At 40.6% G+C, this 23,756-nt stretch overlaps 1 protein-coding gene across 8 annotated transcripts in view; it reads left to right on the forward strand.

The window, feature by feature from the left end:
• PCNX1 (pecanex 1) overlaps positions 1–23,756 on the forward strand; it is a 132,231-nt gene that overhangs the window by 101,723 nt on the left and 6,752 nt on the right. For 7 of the 8 annotated variants that reach the window (XM_078853319.1, XM_078853322.1, XM_078853320.1 and 4 more), the window contains 5 exons: positions 5,136–5,410; positions 6,912–7,117; positions 8,336–8,775; positions 10,136–10,276; positions 15,813–20,900. In XM_078853319.1, coding sequence (XP_078709445.1) covers positions 5,136–5,410; positions 6,912–7,117; positions 8,336–8,775; positions 10,136–10,276; positions 15,813–15,953 — 1,203 coding nt within the window. In that variant the 3' untranslated portion in view covers positions 15,954–20,900. Of the gene's footprint in view, positions 1–5,135; positions 5,411–6,911; positions 7,118–8,335; positions 8,776–10,135; positions 10,277–15,812; positions 20,901–23,756 lie in introns of those variants that run through there. The other variant, XM_078853321.1, reaches the window with a different exon arrangement.

Here is a 23,756-nt window from a genome sequence, read left to right on the forward strand (position 1 = left end):
AGCAGTCCTTTATGTTAGTTTCATTGGACCTAATTGTTTATCTTCTTATTGCCCTTTTCTCCAGTATGTGTATGAGGTCTGGAAAGTGTCTAATACCTTGTAAAGTCAGCATAATATTCCTATTGTATAAACATGGCCCCGTGAAAGCATATCCATATTGTGACTTGTACTATTGGTGGCAATTTTGAATTTATCTACATTTAGATGACAGTGATAAATGTAGCCTTACTCTGACTATAGCTTTACTTCCGCCCCTTCGGTATTTACACAGCTGCCCCCTCTTCTGAACAAAGCTTAAGCTTTCCTTCCAGGTCTCTCCATAACTTTGGATTTCAGATATATTTCCTGCTGCTCCCCTTTGTCCACTCAAGTGTCATTCTTGATATGAAGCAGATAAAAGGTCCATTCATTTTCTATGTATCCCCCTCCCCCACCCCAAAGGTATGTGAGAGAATCCTAAATTAACATATGCCAAACTGCCACTCTCTTCAAAAACTAGAATCCAGCTCCTATTAGAGGGCCCACCTGCCATTCCATATTTGTGCATGTTATTCTGTACTGTTTGCAGCTTGTGCCTATATACTGAGTCCTTTGAAGCAGGGAGCGTGAATGCTTGATGGTTGGTTGTATAGTGCTGTGTACACTTTATATGCTCTATCCACAATAACGTAATTCTTCTTTGAGTGCTTGCTCATGTCCATTCCAATGTAGGTGTGTGCTTGCCATGAGCATCGCCACGAGAAAGATTTTTACCTCAGTGGTATCCGTCGGCTCTGCTGCTCCCTGGAGTCACTCTCTCATAGCTTTGGTATAAAGGACCCTGCTGACCACCCAATTGCTTCTTACAGCCTGCAACAGTTGCTGGAACTTTGGCTCATTCTTGCTGTTGCAAGTACTCCTTAGTGAACTTTTCTCTACTCTTATTGTATATAGTTGATTGTATTTACTAGTTAAGTTTCAGTTATTAAGTTAGTTAGTTAGGAACCCTGTTAGTGGGGTTAACTGGCCCACTCCCAGAACCAGGGCATGCCTCAGTCTCCAGGTTTCAAGCCTTGTGAATCTTGTCACAAGTCTATGCCTGTGAGTGACCCCCCAGACACTTGGGGCAGCTGGAATGGAGAAGCTCAGCTGTGTAGGGATTTTAAGCCTGCACCAAGAAAAATAGAGACGCTAGACTCCACTCTATCCTCATGGAGGCAGCACTCTGACCTCCATTGGAGCAAGGCCACTTGGACTCGGCACCGAGTACGTTGGCCTCAGTAAGAAGCACCCTGGTTTCACTTTGGGACACCCGGTGCCATTCTCCAGATCCAGCACCAAGGTGAGATGCTCCGACCATGCCTAAGGAACCTCAGCACCATCAGTCATCCCCGGTGCCAAACAAGGATGTGAATGCGAGAGAGCCCAGGCACCGTTCACTGTCACTGATGCCTAGGAAGAAGCAAAGGAAGACCAACAGAGGCTGATCACCTACACTGAGGTCAGTGGGACACAGAGACGCTGCTAAGGTGTGACCCACATCGGGCTGTCCTCGGGCTTGCTGCAGAAGGTCCAACAAACTTTGCAGGACCTGCCATTTGAAGATACGTCAATCTTTTCAGAGTGGAAAGACTCCAAACTTCAGTTTTTAAGAGTCAAGGGCCACGTCCTTGGGCCTTCATACTGTGGCCCCAGTGAGGAAGCGCTATAGCCACAGCAAACGACTTGCATCTTCCTCCCGCCTGCTTGGCAGGACTATAGCAACAGGAAGAGCAGGGGCTACAGCAGGAAAGCTCCCCCACAGCCTTCATCTGTAGCTGCACTCCCAGACGCTTCGTGGGGTCAAAGCAGGCTTTTTGATGGGACGCTCAAGGACGATGTACCAGGAAGAGTTTATGGATCCAAATTCCTCAGATTTTGTGGACTGGTTATCCCACTTCAATAGGGTGCTATGCATGATCGCAGTGGGATACATCCTTCAGTTTTTTTGTTCCCCTCCTTGCCACCTACCCTTCCCATCCCTCTTCAGGGACCCTTCTCACAAATAACTTCTAACCCAAGAGGTGCAATCGCTCTTAAGAGTGGGATCAGAGCTAAGGGATTGAGGGTTCTACTCCTGATATTTCCTAATCCCAAAAGCCAGTGGCAGTCTCAGACCTATTCTGGATCTGTGAAACCTTAACAAATTCATAAAGAAGCTGAAATTCCACATAGTCTCCTTGTCCTCCATCATTCCCTCCTTGGATTCAGGGGACTGGTACACTATCCTTGACTTAAAGGACGCATATTTCCACATTGCCATCTTTCAGGGACACAGAAGGTTCCTTAAATTTGTCATGAACTACCAATTTACGGCACTCCCATTCTGTCACTTGGCAGTCCCTCAGATATTCACGAAGTGCATGTCAGTTGTTGCAGCCTTCTTGAGGAGATAAGGGGTTCAGGTTTATCCATACCTCAACGATTGGCTGATGAAAAGTCGATCCAGACTCCAGGTAAAGACAGATGTGAGACTAATACAGTCGACCTTCCAGAACTTAGGTCTGCTCATAAATGCACAGAAATCCACCTTCTTCCTGGTCCAGAGGATAGAATTCTTCAGGGCAGTTCTGGACTTGGTACAGGCCAGAGCTTCTCTCCCAGAAGCACGCTTCCAAGCAATAAAGAAACCTACAGAAAGCCTCAAGAATCACCCTGTCATCATGGCAAAAAATTGCTTACAGCTCCTGGTCCACATCACGTCTTGCACCTATGTGGCTCATCACAAGAGACTTCAGCCCATACCTCTCCAAGCATGGCTGGTGTCAGTATACTCGCCAAACCTAAATCATGTAGACTCAGTCACTACAGTTTCCCCATTGGTGATTACTTCCCACGATTGGTGGCTAGACCTGCTAACAGTGTGCGCAGGAATACCTTTCTCAAGACCCCCAATTGTCAGTCTCTCATCAGACTTTGGCAATGGGGTGGTGACCTCACTTGGACTTCCTCAGGACTCAGGGCCTCTGGTCTCCAGAAGAGTTTTTGTTGCACATCAATGTCAGAGCGCACAGGGCAATTCGCCTGACCTTCCAGGCATTCCAAACCCATGTAGCAGGCAGGTGCATGTCAGTCTGTACAGGCAACACAACAGCCATGTTCTATATCAACAGACAGGGCGGAGCACGCTCTTCTCACCTGTGCCAAGAGGCACTTTGCTTATGGGAATTTTGTATAGCCCACTTAATTCACCTCAAGGAAACCTATTGCCAGGTTCTCAGAACCAACTTACCGATCACCTCAGCAGGGTTTTCTCCAACCACTACACGTGGTCCATCCACCTAGAGATCCTACAAGTCATCTTCCGGAAGTGGGGAACTCCCCAAATAGATCCATTTGCAACGAGGTGCAACAGGAAGTGTCTCCAGTTCTGCCCTTTCCTGGGCCACAGTCCAGGATCTCTGACAGATGTCTTCCTCTTGCCCTGGATGGGACATCTGTTCTATGCATTCTCATCCATTCCTCTCATACACAAGGGCTTGCTGAGGATCAGGTGGGACAGAGCAGGAGTCATCCTGATAGCCCTGGCCTGGCCACGCCAGCACTGGTTCATGACACTCTTGAACCTATCAGTAGAAACGCAAATCTGACTACCGCAGGTTCCAGACCTAATATCCCAGGACCCCTGCGTCCCCCAAACCTCAAGGCTTTTCATCTTATGGCCTGGAAGCTCATGCTCCGGACTGGTTCGAGAAGCTCTTTTAGGGAGTAGAAAACCGTCCGCTAGAACTATGTACCTGGCAAACTGGAAAAGGTTCTTGATCTGGTGAGTGCAGAAAGGTGTCTTGCCCATGCAATCATCAGTGCCATTCATTCTGGACTGCTTGCTACACCTGAAGGAGCAGGTGCTGTTGGTTTAATCGATTAGTGTCCACCTGACTGCAATTTTGGCTTTTCGTCTGTGGGTGAATGGCTGGTCCATCTTTGCAAACTCAATCTGCAGTAGGTTTCTCAAGGGACTTGACAGGTTGTACCCCTTGGAATCTCAACCTGGTGTTCTCAAGGATCATGGGTTCCCCATTCGAGCCATTGGCAATGTGTTCTCTGCTCTATTTGTCCTGGAAGGTGGCTTTCTTGGTGGCCATTACTTCGGCCAGAAGGGTATCCAAGATTAGGGCCCTTACTTCAGAACCTCCATACACAGTATTCTTCAAGGACAAGGTCGAGTTATGGCCTCACCCAGCCTTTATCCCAGAGATGGTTTCATAATTCCATAGTAATCAAGACCTATTCTTTCTGGTCTTCTGTCTGAAACGGCATGCCAACAAACCAGTAGCAGAGGCTTCACTAACTAGATGTCAGACGCACGCTGGCCTTCTACACAGAAAGAACTAAATCCATTTTGAAAAATGACTCAATTTTTTGTGGCTGTTACAGACAGGATGAAGGGTCTTTCAGTCTCAGCCCAGAGAATTTCATAGTGGATCATGTCCTGTAGCTGCAAATGCTATGATACGATGAAAGTCCCTGCTCTGTCCCCAAGGGCACAAACATCTTCAGTTGCATTTGTGGCACAGGTCCCTGTCTAGGATATCTGTAGAGCAGCAATGTGGTCTTCAGTCCACACTTTCGTGTCTCACTATACCATGATTCAGCAGGCTAAAGACGATGCTAGGTTTGGCAGAGCAGTGCTACAATCTGCTTGTCAGTGAGCTCCAAAACCCACCCCTTACATCTGCTTGGGAGTAACCTACATTAGAATGGATATGAGCAAGCACTCAAAGAAGAAAAAGCAGTTACTAACCTTCCATAGCTGCTGTTCTCTGAGATGTGTTGCTTATGTCCATTCTAAAACCTCCCACTACTGCCTCGCTATCGGAGTTAGCTGGCAAGAAGGAACTGAGGGGTCAGTGGGTTGGCAGCATCCTTTATACCAGCACTATGAGAGCATAACTCCAGAGGGCACCAGACCTGACCTGATGAATACCACAGAGGGAAAAACTTTCTGGCAGCAGCGCTCGGGGCAAGCATGCACGTATATTGGAATAGACATGAGCAACACATCTCAAAGAACAACAGTTATGGAAGGTTAGTAGCTTTTTTTTTTTCTTTCTTCCTCTCCTTGACTAGTTTTCTGATGTCCTTTTTTTTTCTTGGTTTTTGTTGTTCTTTTGCAGGTAAATAAGGAGTGTGTACGTGGCCTCTGGGCAGGGCAGCAACAGGAACTTGTCTTCCTGCGTAACCGTAACCCAGAAAGAGGGAGCATCCAAAATGCAAAGCAGGCTTTGAGGAATATGATCAATTCTTCCTGTGACCAGCCCATTGGATACCCAATCTACGTCTCACCTTTGACTACTTCCTATTCAGATAGCCATGATCAGCTCAAGGAGTTTCTTGGGGGCGCTATCAGTTTGGGAAATATAAGAAACTTCATAGTGTCCACATGGCACAGGTGAGCTGTGGAAATGAGTTCTTAAGAGCACTCAGCTATTCAGTAACATCACTGTCAATGCTAAGATGTTAGTACATCTTAGCAGAGCATAATTTATGGAATTCACAGAAGTGTGGCTGCCTCTCAGTATTTTTCCCTTCAGTCACAATTGCAACACATGGCCCTACTATGGCAAGAGTGTTGTTCAGCAGGCCACGTGGACAACATCCCAAGCATTTTGCCAATTAGAATATCGTGTCCAGTTTTAACAACTCATAAAAATAATTCTAGGTGGAAACATTATGTCTTGAGATGGGATCTTAGCTGTGCCAGTGACCTGCTGTGGGGTTTGTGTGTCACTTTTCAATGCCTCAGTTTATTCTGTCCATAAGAGGAGTATAATAATCTACCTCACAAAGGTGTGGGGAAGATTCATGCAGGTCTTAAATATGCTTAAATATGTGAGTAGTCCCACTGAAGTAACTGGGACTCTCTCATGAGTAAAATTATGTAAGGCATTAATACTTTCAAGATTGATGATTTTGTACAGCACTTTGAATATGTAAGCAACATACCATTCTAAATGTTAGTACTACACGAGTATTTGACTAAATGTAGGTATAACCATGCTGTACACCTATAGTATATAAGTAGAAATTGGCTGTTTCCTCAAAATTGTGTGGTGTATTTACTGCAAGCTGTGACATATCTCTTCTCCACCCCAAACCACTTCTCCAGCATATTGCTAGAAAAACCTGTCACAGTACCATAACAAAGCATTAGACCTAAGCTAATTATACTTCAAAATCCTAGATCAAGAAGCAAAGAGACTGGGAAAGGATTTGGCAATGTATCTGAGAACAGAAGAACAAGAGTAGTACTAGGGACTGGAGGATGAGTAAATGTGCTTTCTTTAGTGAGGCTAAATGAAGTGTAGCCCTCCAAACAACATTGTAAAAATAAAAGCTTACAGGCTCCAGCTAACAAATGGATTAACCCACCTAAATGTTCAAATGCTGGCTTGGGCAGTATAAAAATCTCAAATAACCCTAGCACTTCATAGTCACTAAAGTATGTCATAACTGAAATCCATTGCTAAAGCGATAAGAAAAGAAACAGATGAAAAAAGCTAACAGTTCTTTCCTGCTCATTTTAAACATAAAGAGAGAAAAAGTATGAGGAAAAGCCTGAAATTAGAGATAAATGACAGCCATTATAGACAGAACAGCATAAACTCTGATGCTAATATGACCACAAAATAGAAGAGCAATAAATTCTAGTATTTGTTATTAAAAGTATTGCCAATGAATTCTCCAAGTCACATTTGTAAACAGTTGGTACTACATAAATAAAAGTAAGTATCACTTATATGTTTGTCAGGAAAATATTTTTAGTGCTGTCTCAGACAGCAGCCTACAAGTTGGGGAAAGCATAGTACAGAAGAAAAAGCAATATAGTTGAAACTGATGTCTGGTCACTTTTTTCTGTTCACTAATACAATTGATTCTCATTCTGTTCTCAGATTAAGGAAAGGTTGTGGTGCTGGCTGCAACAGTGGTGGAAACATTGAAGATTCAGATGCTGGAGGTGGGGTTTCCTGCACAAGTAACAATGGAGCTGCCAATGAGTCGCAAAGCAGCATGTCACAAGGAGGAGGGAATTTAATTACAGGGCAGGGCCCTGGCGTGGGACTCCACCCTCCTGTCACTTCTCACCCCTCAACACTAGGTAAAACTAACCTAAAGTGTATATTATATAAAATATTGGAACTGTACATAAATACTAGCTAGCCTTTCACCACTGTAGATCAGGGCTGGGCTACAAGCACAAAATTAATTTTGATTCTGTAATCTTAATTCCCAATGGAAATGGATTCATATCGCAAAATCTCAATGCAGTTTAGCACAGTGGCAGGTTTCTGGACTGCTACTGGAATGGTTTGAGGATTGCAGATCAGGATTGATATGCTGACCAGAGTTGAGTGGGATAGCCTTTCTTAGCACCTCTCTACAGGATGGCTAACCTGCACCAGTTCTTCTGTTCCCTTGTGTTCACAAATACCAAACTCATAACAAGTGTTTTATAAATGTGACTATCTGTCTTTTATGCTACTACAACCTTACTGCTACTGTGGAGTAAATTGTCTGTTGCTGCAGGGTTTCAGTTAAACAGTACCTAAGGAGCACCATTAGTGATCTAGTGAGGAACTGGAGGTAATTGAGCATATGTGTTTCCTGAGGTATAGTTGCTTTCATTTGCCTTTCAAGAAAAACAGAACTATTTTACAGATTAGTACATTGCCAGCTTCTGAATCTCGTCATACCGTATAGCATTATAAGGTCCATAATTGTGATGGGGTATCTACAACTGTCTGGCACCAGAGAGGAGCATTAATTAATATGCATTAAATAACACTAAGAGCTAAAATTCTCATGGTTTTTCTTTGCCAACTTCAAATCTAATTAAACATTTCAGAACTAGTTAAAATAGCAGCAATAGTAACTAAACTTTTTGATGCACACTTAGGAGTCCAGTCAAGCCACATGTTTGACTAAGAATATTTGGTGGTTCTGAAACACTGCAAATGTTACTGGCAGAATTAGACAACATAGAATGAGAAACTAAACTCTTCAGCATTAACGAAATACTTCATTAATGCAATAAGAGCTGGGTTCATACTTATCAAGGACACTTACACTGTTGCATCTATGCTCCTAGCAATGTAATATCAGTTTCTTAAACCAGTTAAGATTAATTGAACATATTCAAATATTTCATTGTTGAAAGGACATCTTGCCTCTGAAGTATTCCAGGCATTTCTGATATGCTCATCAATTTTGTATCAAGGTGCCAAAACACTTTTGTAAGTGTGTAAAGTCTAAAATATGTGGGAGGCATGTATTAAAACTATCAACTCTCCTGATTCCGTTTTTGTTTTTTTGTTAGGCACCAGTCACAGCTCCCATTCTGTGCAGTCAAGCCTTGTCAGACATTCCCCTGCTCGTGCCTCAGTAGCCAGCCATTCATCTTATTGCTACAGCAGTCGTCATTCATCACTTCGCACGTCCACTACAGGCTTTGTGCCTTGCCGACGCTCTTCCACCAGTCAGATATCCCTTCGTAACCTCCCATCCTCCATCCAGTCTCGCCTATCCATGGTGAACCAAATGGAACCCACTAGCCAGACTGGCGTTGTCATCATGCAGCATGGCCTACCCTCTTCCAGCAGCTCCAGCCAAAGCATCCCAGCCTGTAAACAACATGCCCTTGTGGGCTTCCTAGGAACAGAAGGAGGGAATAACGTAACTGATGCACAGTCAGGTGGTAATGCAAGCCCTGCAAACCATATGCAAGCCAAAAGGGATGAAGTTATTTACAGAATCCAGGTGAATCAGCCAGAAGAACATGTTTAATCTACACATTTTTAGCCCTTATTTTTTCCTCTCATTTTTATTATTTTACACCTTGTAGCAACTAAAGAACACTACCCCTGTCTTCTATCCACACACACGTCCTTGAGTTTCTCAGTGCAGAACAGAAGTGCAGTTATGACTAGAAAGGTTCATCTTTATTTTGCTGAACAAGTGGCCTACTGGAATACTGAGCAATATCTACGCACATTACAGACATGTTTTATTTTAGCACAGAGCTGTGAGAGGGCTAGATTCTGTTCTGCTTCATACATTAACAACAAAATTATAAGCTTAGTTTTGCTTGTGGTATCTTTATTTACTGGTTGTAACATGAAAGCCAGAACAGCTTCCTCAGCAGTGCTGGCAGTTTGTATTTTTTGATTTGCAAACTAAGAAAATTTTCTATAGTAGTCACTGTAAAAATATTGTCAGTTTCCTTTTCATTGTATGTGGCAATAACAAAGAATTGAACAAAGTCTTTGCGCATGTGCCAGTTCACCATTGATTTAAGTTGTCTGGGGAAACCTTGGTGGTTTTGTTGAAATCTGGAAGCTAAACACAAGCTCTAGCTCATGTGGCTTTCAATAAACCCTAGTATATGCTTACAATAGAGTGTTGCTGGAATAAATGAAGAAGTAGTCCCCAGTACCACAAAGGTCGTATCCAGCTTGCTTCACATGGTGACACAACTTAATGCCATACTGAAGCCTGTCTTGGTCGTAGTCATTCAGTAACCACGGACAATTGCGAATAAATTTGGCAGGCCTCAGTTTTGTAGCTTTTGTATGCTGGCAGGGGTGAGCTAAGTAAAATACAGCTAAGATCTGCTAACATTCAGTGCCCTTCTTTTAAAACTGTTTTTTCCCAATAATATTTCTTCCGTGTCCCTTCTGTAAACTCTTAGTGTGATGGTGGGTATCTAAGCAGCTCCCTGTTTGTTCACAACTTGAGGGAGGTTTTCCACAATGCTTTCCTGCTGACCTCTTCCAGGTGCAGGAAGCCTGTTAATTTCAAAACACTGGCTGGTCTCTGCTGTGCATCCTAAATGGAACTTAGTTCTTTTGCCTGGTGATAAATCCTCTGAGCCTTCCCAAATCTGAAGGCCTGTGCCACTCAAGTTTTTTAAAGTGCAGCTCTTAGCTAACTTAGGGCTTGAATCTGCACTACTGAAATCCACTGAAGCTTTGCCATTGACTCTAGTGGGTGCAAGATCAGTCCTTTAAAGAGCAACATTTTTATGAGTAGCATCTAAGGGAACAGTTACAGTTTCACTATTAACCATTAATTGGTGGGCCTATAATAGTCTAAAATCAATTTCTACTTTTCATTTTAGATAATGGATCCCAGCCAAGTACTGGAAGGGATCAACATGTCTAAAAGGAAGGAGCTGCAGTGGCCAGATGAGGTGATACGGCTAAAAGCTGGAAGAAATAGCTGGAAAGACTGGAGTCCTCAGGAAGGCATGGAAGGCCATGTAAGTTTCACTTGGAAGCTGATTTTGTGAAAGGGTGGTGGGGAGTCAACTTTGTAAAAGATCAGTCTGAAACACTGTGCAGCCACCATTCAGAAGGCATATTTGATCATATGCTGGTGGAGCAGATGTTCTTTTGAGTTACTACCTGTATGGAAGAAGGAGCCTAGGTCCTCACTTGAACTGCATGAAATTTCTGAAACCAATCCAAAAGGTGCAAGATAGAGTCTTTAGTGCAAAAGTAGGGCTGTTTAAGTGATTAAAAAAATTAATCGCATGATTAATCACACTGTTAATAATAGAATACCATTTATTTAAATATTTTTGGATGTTTTCTACATTTTCAAATATATTGATTTCAATTACAACACAGAATACAAAGTGTACAGTGCTCACTTTATATTTATTTTTATTACAAATTTGTGCTGTAAAAAAACAAAAGAAATAGTATTTTTCAATTCACCTAATACAAGTACTGTAGTGCAATCTTTCTCATGAAAGTTGAACTTACAAATTTAGAATTATGTACAAAAAACCCTGCATTCAAAAATAAAACAATGTAACATTTTTAGAGCTTGCAAGTCCACTCAGTCCTACTTCTTGTTCAGACAAATAAGTTTGTTTACATTTGCAGGAGATAATGCTGCCGGCTTCATGTTTACAATGTCACCTGAAAGTGAGAACCAGTGTTCTCATTGTACTGTTGTAGCCGGCATTGCAAGATATTCATGTGCCAGATGAGCTAAAGAGTCATATGTCCCTTCATGCATCAACCACCATTCCAGTGGACATGCGTCCATGGTGATGACTGGTTCTGCTTGATAACAATCCATAGCAGTGCGGACCGACACATGTTCATTTTCATTATCTGAGTCAGATGCCACCAGCAGAAGGTTGATTTTCTTTTTTGGTGGTTCAGGTTCTGTAGTTTCCACGTCGGAGTGTTGCTCTTTTAAGACTTCTGAAAGCATGCTCCACACCTTGTCCCTCTCAGATTTTGGAAGGCAGTTCAGATTCTTAAACCTTGGGTCGACTGCTGTAACTATCTTTAGAAATCTCACATTGGTAACCTTCTTTGCATTCTGTGAAAGTGCTCTTAAAATGATGAACAGCATGTCATCATCAACAGCTGGGTCATCATCCAAGACTGCTATAATGTGAAATATATGGCAGAATGTGAGTAAAACAGAGCAGGGGACATACAGTTCTCCCCCAAGGAGTTCAGTCACAAATTTAATTAACACGTTTTTTTTTAACGAGTGCCATCAGCATGGAAGCATGTCCTCTGGAATGGTGGCTGAAGCATGAAGGTGCCTACGAATGTTTAACGTATCTGGCACGTAAATACTTTGCAATGCTGGCTACAAAAGTGCCACGCAAATGCCTGTTCTCACTTTCTGGTGACGTTGTGAACAAGAAGCGGCAGCATTGTCTCCTGTAAATGTAAATAAACTTGTTTGTCTTAGCGATTAGCTGAACAGGAAGTAGGATGGGTGGACTTCGTAGGCTCTGAAGTTTTACATTGTTTTGTTTTTGAGTGCAGTTATGTAAGGAAAGAAATCTACATTTGTAAATTGCACTTTCACAACAAAGATTGCACGACAATACTTATATGAGGTGAATTGAAAAATATTATTTCTTTTATCATTTTCACTGTGCAAATATTTGTAGTAAAAATAATATGCACTTTGATTTCAATTACAACACAATATTTATGAAAATGTAGAAAAACATCCAAAATATTTAATAAATTTCAGTTGGTATTCTACTTTTTAATAGTACAATTAAAACTGATTACTTTTTTTCATCACAGTTAATTTTTTTGTTAATCGCATGAGTTAACTGTGATTAATCAACAGCCCTATGCAAAAAACAACAAACAAACCTAAACAAAACCCTTTATGTGCATTGCATTTAAATTACTGTACTATTCACCCGGCCTTCAGTTTTCCTTTCCTAAAATTATGAACTCCTGAGAGTATGCAAAAGATGAATTTACCAGCCAGCCTTAATATTGCAGGAATTGCTTAGTTTAATGGTATTTTGGCTTTAAATCAAATCACTATAATGCAGATAGGGTTGAGTCAATTATGTAGTGAGATAACACAATTAGGTCTCTGGTTTATTTCTGTATATAAAAAGGAAGTTCTGAGATTCAACTGAAAACAAAGATCTAGTCTAACTCAGTTTTCCAGCAGCCTATTAATTGTAATCCCTCTTCTCCTCCGCTGTTATAGCTGCAACTTCACCTTTCACTGCATCTAGTGGAGAGGATTAGTAAGTACTGAAATAGTTTCCTTTCTAGAAAACTGCAGCTCTACCTTTCAGAAATCTCATCATTTTACTTATACACAGTTAGTCACTCCTGGATCAGTGCTCGGCCCCAAGAGAGGTGTTCTTCAAGATCACTATAATATTCAGAGCTGAATGATACAAGCAAATAAGTCAGAATGCCCTTAAATATGAAAGGCATAAGAACTACCAGGGAAGACACACTACTCTAAAATGATGTGTGCATGTATTGTCTGGCATTGGGAACAAGGACTTTCTAATGCTTAGCAGTTCAGACTTCCTACTTAGGCATTCAGTGGTATGCATTAGAAAATAAACTGGTTGTGTTTGCAGCCTGCAAATAACACTCCACTCCACCCAAGCATCCAGGAAGCTATTCCAGGGAGGCTGGGTATTGAGATTTTTTAAAATCTTTGATCCACCCCACCCCAGTTTTTTTTAATCACCCCTGAGAAGCCTAAGGAGACTTTTTAAAGCATCCTAAACTTTCTTGTAGGGATTGTCATATGGGAAATTTTGTCCCGAAGGAAAAAACCAGTCTTTCAATTGGCAGCCAAAAATGCAACATACTTTTTCCTTTTAGCACCTTTCAACAAAGGCTCTCAAAGTGTTTTAAGAAGATGGTAAAAACTTATGCCTATTGTACCTATTGGGGAAGAGAGAGAAGGAAGAGAAGTGCAGAGTAGTTACAACTTGTTCAAGGCCAGACAGTGGCAGCAGGGAAACGAACTTGAATATCTTGACACCCAGTGCTCTGTTCTAACCACTATTAGTGTCTTATGCTTAGAAGTGTTGGCTTCCATGAACAGCTAGAGTCTAACTGGATTTTTAAGTGTGTGAATGAAGAACACGGAAATAAATTCCCCTTGTCCGTGACTGAATTTGTATTGCCATTGGCAGTCCACTCTTATGGCTCATGTGCATTAAATCTTAGTTGTAAACTTGACTTAATACAGCAGCTGTTAGTGGTATTGTATATAAGACATAATAAGCAAACTAAGGGTCTAGGTTGTTAATACTGTGCCTTCTAGTTTTGGAACTTACTCTGTTAGCCATTGCAGATAAGGAATATCCTAGTGATAATGCATATCATTCTGAATACTCCTTGGCAGTTGGCCAGCGTCACTTGGGAATTGCTTCCAAGGAATTCGTTAACTGGCCTTGCTTGTCACAGGATGCCAGCATCTACACTGTTTGATGATGATAAGGAAAGAGAGGAAGGTTAAAAAGAGAGAGTTTGAAGATTAGAATAAGCTGCTGATCTAAATGTTTATTTGTGTGAATAGTTCTGTTCAGTAATTCTGGAGCATTACTTCCTTTCTGGAACATAGTGCTAGCGGTTTTTCTCTAGGATGGTGTCTTTTAACCTTGGGGAAGAGGGAGGGCACTCCCTCCAGGAGTGTGCATAGAAGGAGTTGTGTGGTAAAGGCTTCATGACATTGGATCTACTTCAACTCCCTATAACAAACTTGCTGCTGTTGGTAAAGCTCACTTGAAACTCACTTCCCTTCCTGCTCCTTTTGCAGTCTTTTAATGCAACTGAGCAAAGGAGATGCTCATGCACACTGGGACACAAGAAAAAGCTTACTCGCCAAAGGCACTGTCTGCTCTCAAAACACCCAGCTCAGCTACAGGAGCATGTGTCTTGGACCACTGAGCAACTAATAAGCACACCCCCACACCAAGTAGTGCATAGCTTTCTGTTGAGTAACCAGGGGAAAGAGAATAGCTTTCAGAGGGAATAACTAGAGAGAGAAGCAGTGAACCAGAGCAAAAATGAACAAAAAGAAAGGGGAGAAGGTGGAGAGGGGAGAGAGAAGACTCAAGAGAGAATGGACAGAATCTGTTTTTGAAAACTGCATGATGGGACATGAGATGGGTAGGACCAGAGCTCCCACAAGGGTTCGGGACCTCTGCTCTAAGATCTGTGTGTGTGTCTTCTGTACCTGGTTTGTAAGCTGTTTTTCCAAAAAATTGTAGAAATTACTTGGGTTTTGTTTGAGATGTTCTGTACATTGGCTTTCAGAAAGTATGTATTAATTCTCCTGTGATCAGTGAGGGGTTTTTGTTGGCCCCTTCAATTATATATATTTTTTTAATTATGCTTTTAAAGGTAACTGAACTCGTCTCAAATTTCTCAACATTATGTGCATCCTGCTTCTTTCCTAAGTGGTGCTTCTGCTTTGCTATTAAATACAATTACAGTACCCTGCTTTGTGAAAGTTTGTTAAATGTATACCAAAATAGCACAGATTTTCTTTGTTGAAGAAATGCAGTTTATCAAAGCTCCTACACAGACAGCAAATAACAGTGCTTCTGAAATCCTGTTCCTTTCTGTAGTATCTTTTGTGAATAATTTGTAGAGGTAGAGAACAAACCAGTGTTTCTGAAAGTCTCTTTTTGGGGAGGAGTATAATATTTCACGTCTCATTGGTCTAAGCATTTAGAGCATCACTGTAACCTAAATTGCAGTTTGTTCACTGCAGTGCACCGAAATAATTTGGGACTCTTTATTTTCACTGTCAATGGAGCCTCATATCCAAGTTCCTCCTTGTCTTCCCCCTCCGCCCAGCTCTTCACTGAGTTTGCAGTGGTTACATGGGGTCTGGTTGGGATTAACTTGATTTCTATTGCTGAAATCCAACCCCAGCTATTCTTTATTTATATGTAATAGTTTAAGCTTGATGAGTGTGTTTTTAAACAGACTTAAGTATTCTTTTAACACCCCACTGAGATGAATGACAGAAAGTAAGCCTCTTGAGTTTTCATTCTTTACTGCTATAGACACAAAAACACAGGGTGCGGTAATATGCAGTAGGAAGACTGTCTTCATCTTTTGTATCTAGAGGACTAGAAAGCTCTATAGTTGTAGGAAAACCAAAAAGAAAACCTAAGATTCTGCAGAGCACAGAAAAGTAAAGTCTTACATCTTTTATAGGCCCCTTCCCTCAAAATACGTCCTCCTTACATTGGATTTTGTGTGCCAGACAGCATTTCTCTAGTTATTTAGTGTATTTCCAGGCTTTCCTTACTGGCATAAAGAGATTATAGCAGATTTTGAGGAAGTATTACAAGAATAATATATCTATGGATATATTAGCATTGAAAAATGTGTGGTTAGATTGTATGACATTTTCAGTAGTTTTGCCTCTGCCCTGTTATAGTACAGAATTATAAATCAACACCATGAAATGGCAGTAATCCGTGTGGAACTAACCTTTCATATTGTTATGATTGCCTTCTCCAGGTGATTCACCGCTGGGTGCCTTGCAGCAGAGATCCAGGGAGTAGGTCCCACATAGATAAAACCATCCTGCTGGTCCAGATTGAAGACAAATATGTTGCTGTGGTTGAAACTGGAGTCCTAGAACTTGGGGCTGAAGTGTGAGCCACACTGATAATTAAACTTCCCCTCCTCCAAAGATTCAGAAGAGAGGAGGGGTCAGGAGAGGATGCTCCCAGGGCATGAAACTTTAGTCCAGTTATAGGACAGGACCTGAAAACAGGAGGCTTGTAGAAGGCCCTTCCCCAAAATAAAGAAGTGTAAGAGCTGGATTTTTTTAAGTTGTTAGCTGCTGAGGAAACATTTGCATGAAGGGTAAAGATTTGTTGAGACATCATTTTTGTTTTGAAACTTTGTTTTATGCATTGTGTATTGCTTTAAATCAACAAACTTCAGTTCTAAAATAGGAGCCCCTCATATTTTTCTAATTGCTTTGCCAAAAATTGCCATGTTTTGTAACGGAGCATGTGGCGTCCATTCACCTTATTTAAAGAAACTGACTAGCATACAAACCTTTGGTTCAGCGTAAAGCCATATAGAGGTTTTATGTGTGGCGAGAGACTGAGCAGACGTATAGACGTATAGATTATCTTCTTCCTTGTGAGCTAAAATCTTTAATGAGAGAACTGCACTAATTTTTTTACAGCAATGCACTAAAATATCTGAGATTGCTCAGAACATTTATTTATATATAAATAAAATATCATTATTTAAATTGCCTTTGGGATTAATCCCCTCCCTCTCCATATACATGTTGACAGTAAGAGCTGTGCTATGGATTCTGTTTGGTTCAGTAGTCTGTATTTCATATCAGTGCATTGCATCCTTTTCACAATAAATGGCAAAATACCAAATATCTAGTAATGTACCTGAATATCCCCATAACTATATCAAAAGCTATTTTGGTGGTGGTGCATCAATCATCTGTACAACATATTCAGCTTTAAAGTGGGTCTCAATGCACTAATTTGCATCCTTTGTCTTTCTTAGATAGTCCTGGCTTCTCTGCTCCTTTACACCTGAAGCTAACTCAGTTATACTGATGGCTCTTCTCTGGAAGAGGCACTAGATTTTTGAGGGAGGTAGGGGTGAATCTTAGTCCATGGTCCATGTCTATTTTCTGCAACCTTGAAGGTTTTCAGATTCAGTACAGTTAAACAACTGGGGTTTGGTTGGTTGTTTTTTTTTGTTTGTTTTTTGGTTTTTTTAAAGGACTTATGGAGGAGGCACAGCCCTAAACTGTTGTATCGTTTTTACCATCTCACCTTTCCTTTCCCTCTAGTCTTCATTCTTTTCTATGACTTGAATTTTATTTTCAATGATTATATATTCTATGTAACTGTAATTTGAGTATTTATAACTGTGAAGTTCAATTATTCATGTGTTACATATCCTAGGTTTTATTGTGTTTTTTAAAATGTGTGTATTCAGGGAAACAAGTAAAACTCAAATTTACTATGGAGGTGTGAGGAGAAAACGGCAGTTTAGATTTAAGTTGCAGCTCCTCAAACTTGATTCTCTTAATCCATGTTGTGATTGTTTCCTGTCTCTGATCTGGAATTATGGTCAGTTCTGCAGAGAACTTCACGCAGTCCTAGCTTTTGAGAGCAGCCATCTTCTCTCCCCCATCATTACCTCTTCTTCCGAGGTAGTATAACTGGGGGAGAGTTTTAGCAGATTGCAGGGGATGTGTTGCAATTATTTCTCTGTAAGCACTGAAATCTAGTCCATTATATACTTATGTAAGAGTAAACCTACAAGGGGTAAGGAACATGTAGGAAGCAAATGCCTCCTGCAAAGCAGTGTTGATATGCTGACTCAAGTTACTATAAAGCTTTTAGCGATGAAAAAGTAGTCTCTTCTATTCCTAGTGTCTGGTCAGTTGTGAACCCAATTCCTAGTGCCCTGTTGTCGGGCTTTGCTTATGTTGTATACGATGCAAAGCGTGTACACTTTATGTACTGTGCATTTTACAATTCCATATTACTGTACAGTTTATACATATGCAGTATTTAATCTTTGCATAAATGCACAGTTCAGAATCTGCCACCTTGGAAATCATTTGTCTGGTTGAAACACCTTACCAAATGTGCACGATAGTGTGGTTAAATTTATCTCCTAGTTATCTGAAAACATAGTGAAGTAGCTGACTTGATAGGCAGTTTTGTAGCTTTGCTGTCATGAGTGAAGAAAATTTCTGTTAGAGTTGAAGCCATTTTTAATGAAGGTTTGTACTTTTATGCCCTTTCTCTGCTGACAGTTAAAAGATCCATTTCCTTTATCAGTTGGAATATGGTTTCACAAAGACTAACAAATGAGAATCCTCTCTGGGGATAGACCCTAATTTTGGTATTAATACAAGGGTCTTCACTGTTCTGATGCTTTGAGAGAATCAGATGCTTAAAAAGCAAAGTAAATACATATACCCCATTTTAAAAAAATCACAACTTGGATGAAGCACCTCTTCAAATATGGTTTTTATGTGCAATCTCTGTTTCTCTCTTTTGGGAAAGATAATGAATTTCTCCCAGCAACAAGTCCATTCCTAATAATATGCTTTGAGGATATATAAAAATACTACAGTAACACTTTATTATTCAAAGTTAAATGGTAAAATTTAGAAGAACCAAGGCATGTCTTAAACAGTAAATATGACTTGTGGATCTATATTTTTAATCTTAAGGCTTCCACTGTGTTGACATTTGAAGACCGATTGTAACTTGGTTAGTTAACAGGTTAATAGCTTCTCCTGAAAGCATTATTAGTAAGTCTGTGTGAAGTCATTCAGATAGCTGTATTTCACCAACACCAAAACTGCTTGTAAATCCTAATAATTTACTATTAACTGATTTCAGATATGCTCACTGAAAATTAGCTAATTGCAATTTTACCCTTCCATATGGCTTTTAAAAATTAGCTTTTTCACCTTCCAATATTTCAGTTACTTGGTTATAAAGTCCTTAAATTACCTAAATTAGTTTATATTGGATTGTCTACTAAATTAGTGGGCTCTTGATTTCACAATTAAATGGACAAAACTTATCCAAATTCTGCTAACTCCGAATATGTTAGGTCAGCCCGTGCTTCAACAAGATTTATTTTAAATTGATTGCTATGCTTTCTTTTTTGTGGTGGTGTAATCAATTAGGAGTTAATACTGATGCATAAGAATTTTTGGGGGACAGTGGAAGCCCTGAATATTCTCATATTGTTGTCCTACCAGACTAGTATGTCATGGCTGTAGAATGGAGTTCTTAAACTTTCTCAGTCCAACATGGAAACTTCAGCCATGTAGAAAGATGGTGGCAGGGTTTCACTCTTATCCTCTGGCAGCATTGTGTGTTGCTGGTATTTTGCTGTATTGACATTCCAGTTAAGACTAGCTTTGTAGCCTCTGGGAATATGATCCACATCTACTTTGTTTCTGTAAGTAGATGTTTCTGAAGGCGGTATCTATAGATACATACATTAAGGGCTTACCGCTGAGCTAAAATGAATATTCAAGTACAGAAATACACTGAATGTTTGTACTAAGCAGATTGCAGGGGCATTCAGCAGCAAAACACAACTTAAATTCTTGAATTCCCTCTCTCCCACACTAGCTACCTGTGAAATTTTTTGATACTTCCTGGTTTTGCTAATGATATCCCAGCATGCATTTGACCACCACTGTTACCTGAATTTCTATGCAACTCATGGTATCTGTGATGTCATAGAGTGATGGATTAATTTTGGGATCTCTCTTGCAAACCAGGAAGTGCCAGAGGATTTCACAATGAGGTTGGGGGAGGAAGGATTTTTTAAAAAGGTAAATAGTTGAATGGCCCTATATCCTGTTTAGTGGGGCACTTGCACATTTCTGACCTTGACTCAATTTTCATATTAGCTCTTTGCAGTTCATCTCCAGTCCTTCCTCTATCCCATCCTGCTTTCTGTCAGATGGTGATCTTTGAGGGCAGACCCTAGGTGCGTAATGAACTGAAAATTCAGAATAGATATGCTGTGGCATTTGTGCCCTTGGCAATTTGTGGCAGATGCCCTAAAAGTTTTGCCTTGGGGAATAATAATAATAAATATCCAACTGGGAATCACTTCACTGATACCAGACCCAAGAGACTAAATGACCCAGTGTTGTAGATACATAACTTATACCTTTTTGAAGACCTTTATTAATAGAGAATGGACTCTCCTTCCACAAACTAGAGTAGAACAGCTTGGATTTCTTATAATGAATAATTAAAATATATAAGTAACTCGTATTGGACATCTGGTTAAACCACCATAGGTTTTATGTAGCTAATTTTATTAAGGGGCTTTTATACCTATTATATAGGTTTCAACTCTTCTTGTTGTCTGGCATTACTCAGTACATGATAGCATGATGTAGTTCACGCAGTGAAGCTAGACAGTGTAAGAAATTAGTTGTATTTATGTGCCTTAATAAAACAGTGGTTACATAACGCCTTGGTGGGAACTACAGTACATGACTTATTTCACCCCAGTGTTGTATATTTATATTTCCAAGAAAAAATTATTTAAGATGGCTGCTCCAAAAGACTTCAGGAGTATATGTACATCACTCAGTCACAAACATTTGAATACAAGCAATCTAATAATTTCTGGTGTACAGTTTGAATATATAACCTCTGGCAAATTCAATCATCCCATGACTTTGATAGACAGACATCATATAGCTTAATGTTAACTTGTTCCATAAGGACCCTAAGTAGGCCTGACAATGAGCCGCTGATTAGAAAATTGATGGAGGAGGGGAATAAAACATAGATAGGGAGAGTGGGTTGAGTTTTGAATGGGCTATGAAAAATACACATTGCCTCTACCAGCATATAGATATCTTGCCAGGGATAGGGATACATGTATTTGCGTGTGTCTGTAAGCGTGTATGTGTCTGCGTGTGTGTAATTGAAAACAGCCTGTAAATATTGTAGTTGTTTGAAATGGAAAAAGCAGAGATTTTTTTGCAATGTGTTGTATCAAAAAGGACAGTATTGACAGTGAAGAAACACTGAGAAATAAAATTTTCTTTTTTCATTTGTGCTATTCTTATTGATTGCATTTTCACTTCATTTTCCATGGGATGCCAACCTTGCAAATGACTATAAAGAACCGTTTTTTTTTAAATTATACCTCAGTATATCACTCAGTTCCCCATTTATTATGAATAAGGTTCCATGTTTGTCACGGAGGTCATGGAGTTCACGGATTCCGTGACTTCTGCAGCAGCCCGTGCGGCTGGCCTGGGATCCACCTGAGCAGCTCGGGCAGCCGCTGGGGAACTTTGGGGCCCTCCAGCAGCAGGAGTTTGGGTGTGGGGGGGGCTCAGGATTCGGAATTAGGGTGCAGGGCGGTGCTTACCTGGGGGTGGGGCGCTCCCCTGAAGGGTGACAGGAACTCCCTTCCCTCAGCTCCTAGCTCCATGTGCTGCCTCCACCTGCAGGCACTGCCCATGTAGCTCCCATTGCCTTGTGGTTCCCAGCCAATGGGAGCTACAGAACCGGGGCTTGGGGCAGAGCAGAGGTAGGGAACCTGCCTTCCCGCCTCAAGTTTTAGTCAGGGGTGTATAGTAAAAGTTAAGGTCAGGTCATGGGCCATCACCTGTCCATGACGTTTACTAAAAATACCTATGACTAAAATGTAGCCTTAATTATGAAGGAACCCCTGGTATATTAAACTGAGTTCCCTTACTCTGTCTAGGCGTTGTGACATTTAGATGTTACCTATTAGTTAATACAAGCGTTGCCCCAACCACGTTTGCTTCATAGTTATTTTTACAGTATGTCACTTAAAATCCTGCCCATCAGCACTGTTTCTGGGCACTTCTGTATATTATGGACACCAAATCTGTTAACAAATATTAACCAAATGTAGGCTTTACCCCTTAACTGCAGAATAATTCCACTATCCTTTGCCACAAGATACTAGTGCTAAATCTAGGCTTCTTTACTAATGAATTTATACAGTTCCCTAAAGCTAAAAATCTCTCTCTCCAAGAGGGAAGGCCCCTTCAGTAACTATTAAGTTTGTGTTCCTGTAGCTGATTTCAGTAGAGGAAGATGATGGTAACTCAGGAGGATGTTGACAGCAGCTATTAAAGTCGGACATTTTAAAATCTGGGTCCAGATAACCTGGATCCAAGAGTTGTAAAAAAAACTAGCTGGAAAGCTCTCTTGACTTTTCAAAAAGTCTTTGGACACTGGGAAATTCTAGAGGACAATATTTAAAAAGAGTAAATGTGATTACTACAGCAATTGGCCTTTAGCCTGTCGTTGATATCAGACAAAATGATGGAATGGCTTACATAGGGCTTGATTAATACGATCAAAACCATGGGTTTATATACAACAGATTTTTTCAAACTATCTTTTTTGAGGAGATTACAAGATTGGTTGACAAAGGTGATAATGTTGATGTAATATACTTACACTTCTGTAAGGCATTTGACTTGATACCACATTACAGAAACTAGAACAACACAAAATCAACCTGGCACACATTAAATGGGTTTAAAATTAGCACAAAGCGGCTGGGGGCCGGGGGGAGAAGTAAGAGGAGAGGTCACTGATACAGAGCAACCTGGATCACTTAGTAAACAGAGTGCAGGCAATCAATATGTTTTAAAACAGCTAAATGTAAAGTCATACATCTAGGAAGAAAGAATGTAGGCTACACTTACAGGATGGGAGCCTCTATTCTGGGAAGCTATGCTGCCTGAACTTCAAAAGGGATGCTGGAGAGAATTCACAGAAAAGCCATGAGAACAGAACATAAGAACGGCCATGCTAGGTCAGACCAAAGGTCCATCTAGCTCAGTATCCTGTCTTCTGACAGTGGTCAATGCCCCAGAGGGAATGAACAGAACAGGTCATCATCAAATGATCCATCCCCTGTCGCCCATTCCCAGCTTCCGACAAACAGAGGCTAAGGACACCATCCCTGCCCATCCTGGCTGATATCTACTGATGGACCTCTATGACTTTATCCAGTTCTTTTTTTAATCCTTTTATAGTCTTGGCCTTCACAACAGCTTCTGGCAAGGAGTACCAAAGGTTGACTGTGCGTTGTGTGAAGAAATACTTCCTTTTATTTGTTTTAAAACTGCCGCCTATTAATTTCATTTGGTGACCCCTAGTTGTTGTGTTATGAGAAGTAAATAACACTTATTTACTTTCCCCACACCAGTCATGATTTTACAGACCTCTATCATATCCCCCCAATTTAGTCATAGTCTCTTTTCCAAGATGAAAAGTCCCAATCTTATTAATCTCTTCTCATACGGAAGCTGTTCCACACCCTTAATCATTTTTTGTTGCCCTTTTCTGAAGCTTTTCCAATTCCAATATAACTTTTTTGAGTTTGGGCAACAACATCAACATGTGGGCGTACCATGGATTTATATAGAAGTAATATATTTTCTGTCTTATTATCTATCCCCTTCTTAATGATTCCCAACATTGTTTGCTTTTTTGACTGCTGCTGCACACTGAGCAGATGTTTTCAGAGAATTATCCACAATCCAAGATCTTTCTTGAGTGCTAACAGCTAATTTCAATCCCATCATTTTATATGTAGAGTTGGGATTATGTATTCCAAAGTGCTTTACTTTGCATTTATCAACATTGAATTTCACCTGCCATGAAAATGATTGAAGGACTGGAAAACATGCCTTATAGTGATAGACTTTAGAGACATTACTAGAAGAATTCATTGTCTGTCCAGTCACCCCCACCCCCCAGTGCTCATACATCAGCATTTTGCCAAACCTAACTTTTCCAGGAACCTTTTAAATGCAAATGAAACCTGACTAGTCCTCGCTGATCACTGAACTTGTCTAATCCTATACACCTTCCCTTGCACAGGTAAAGGTTTAAAAATTAGAAACCTGCCAGC

The sequence above is a fragment of the Lepidochelys kempii genome, chromosome 6 (assembly GCF_965140285.1).
Source record: "Lepidochelys kempii isolate rLepKem1 chromosome 6, rLepKem1.hap1, whole genome shotgun sequence".
Classification (NCBI taxonomy): Eukaryota; Metazoa; Chordata; order Testudines; family Cheloniidae; genus Lepidochelys; species Lepidochelys kempii.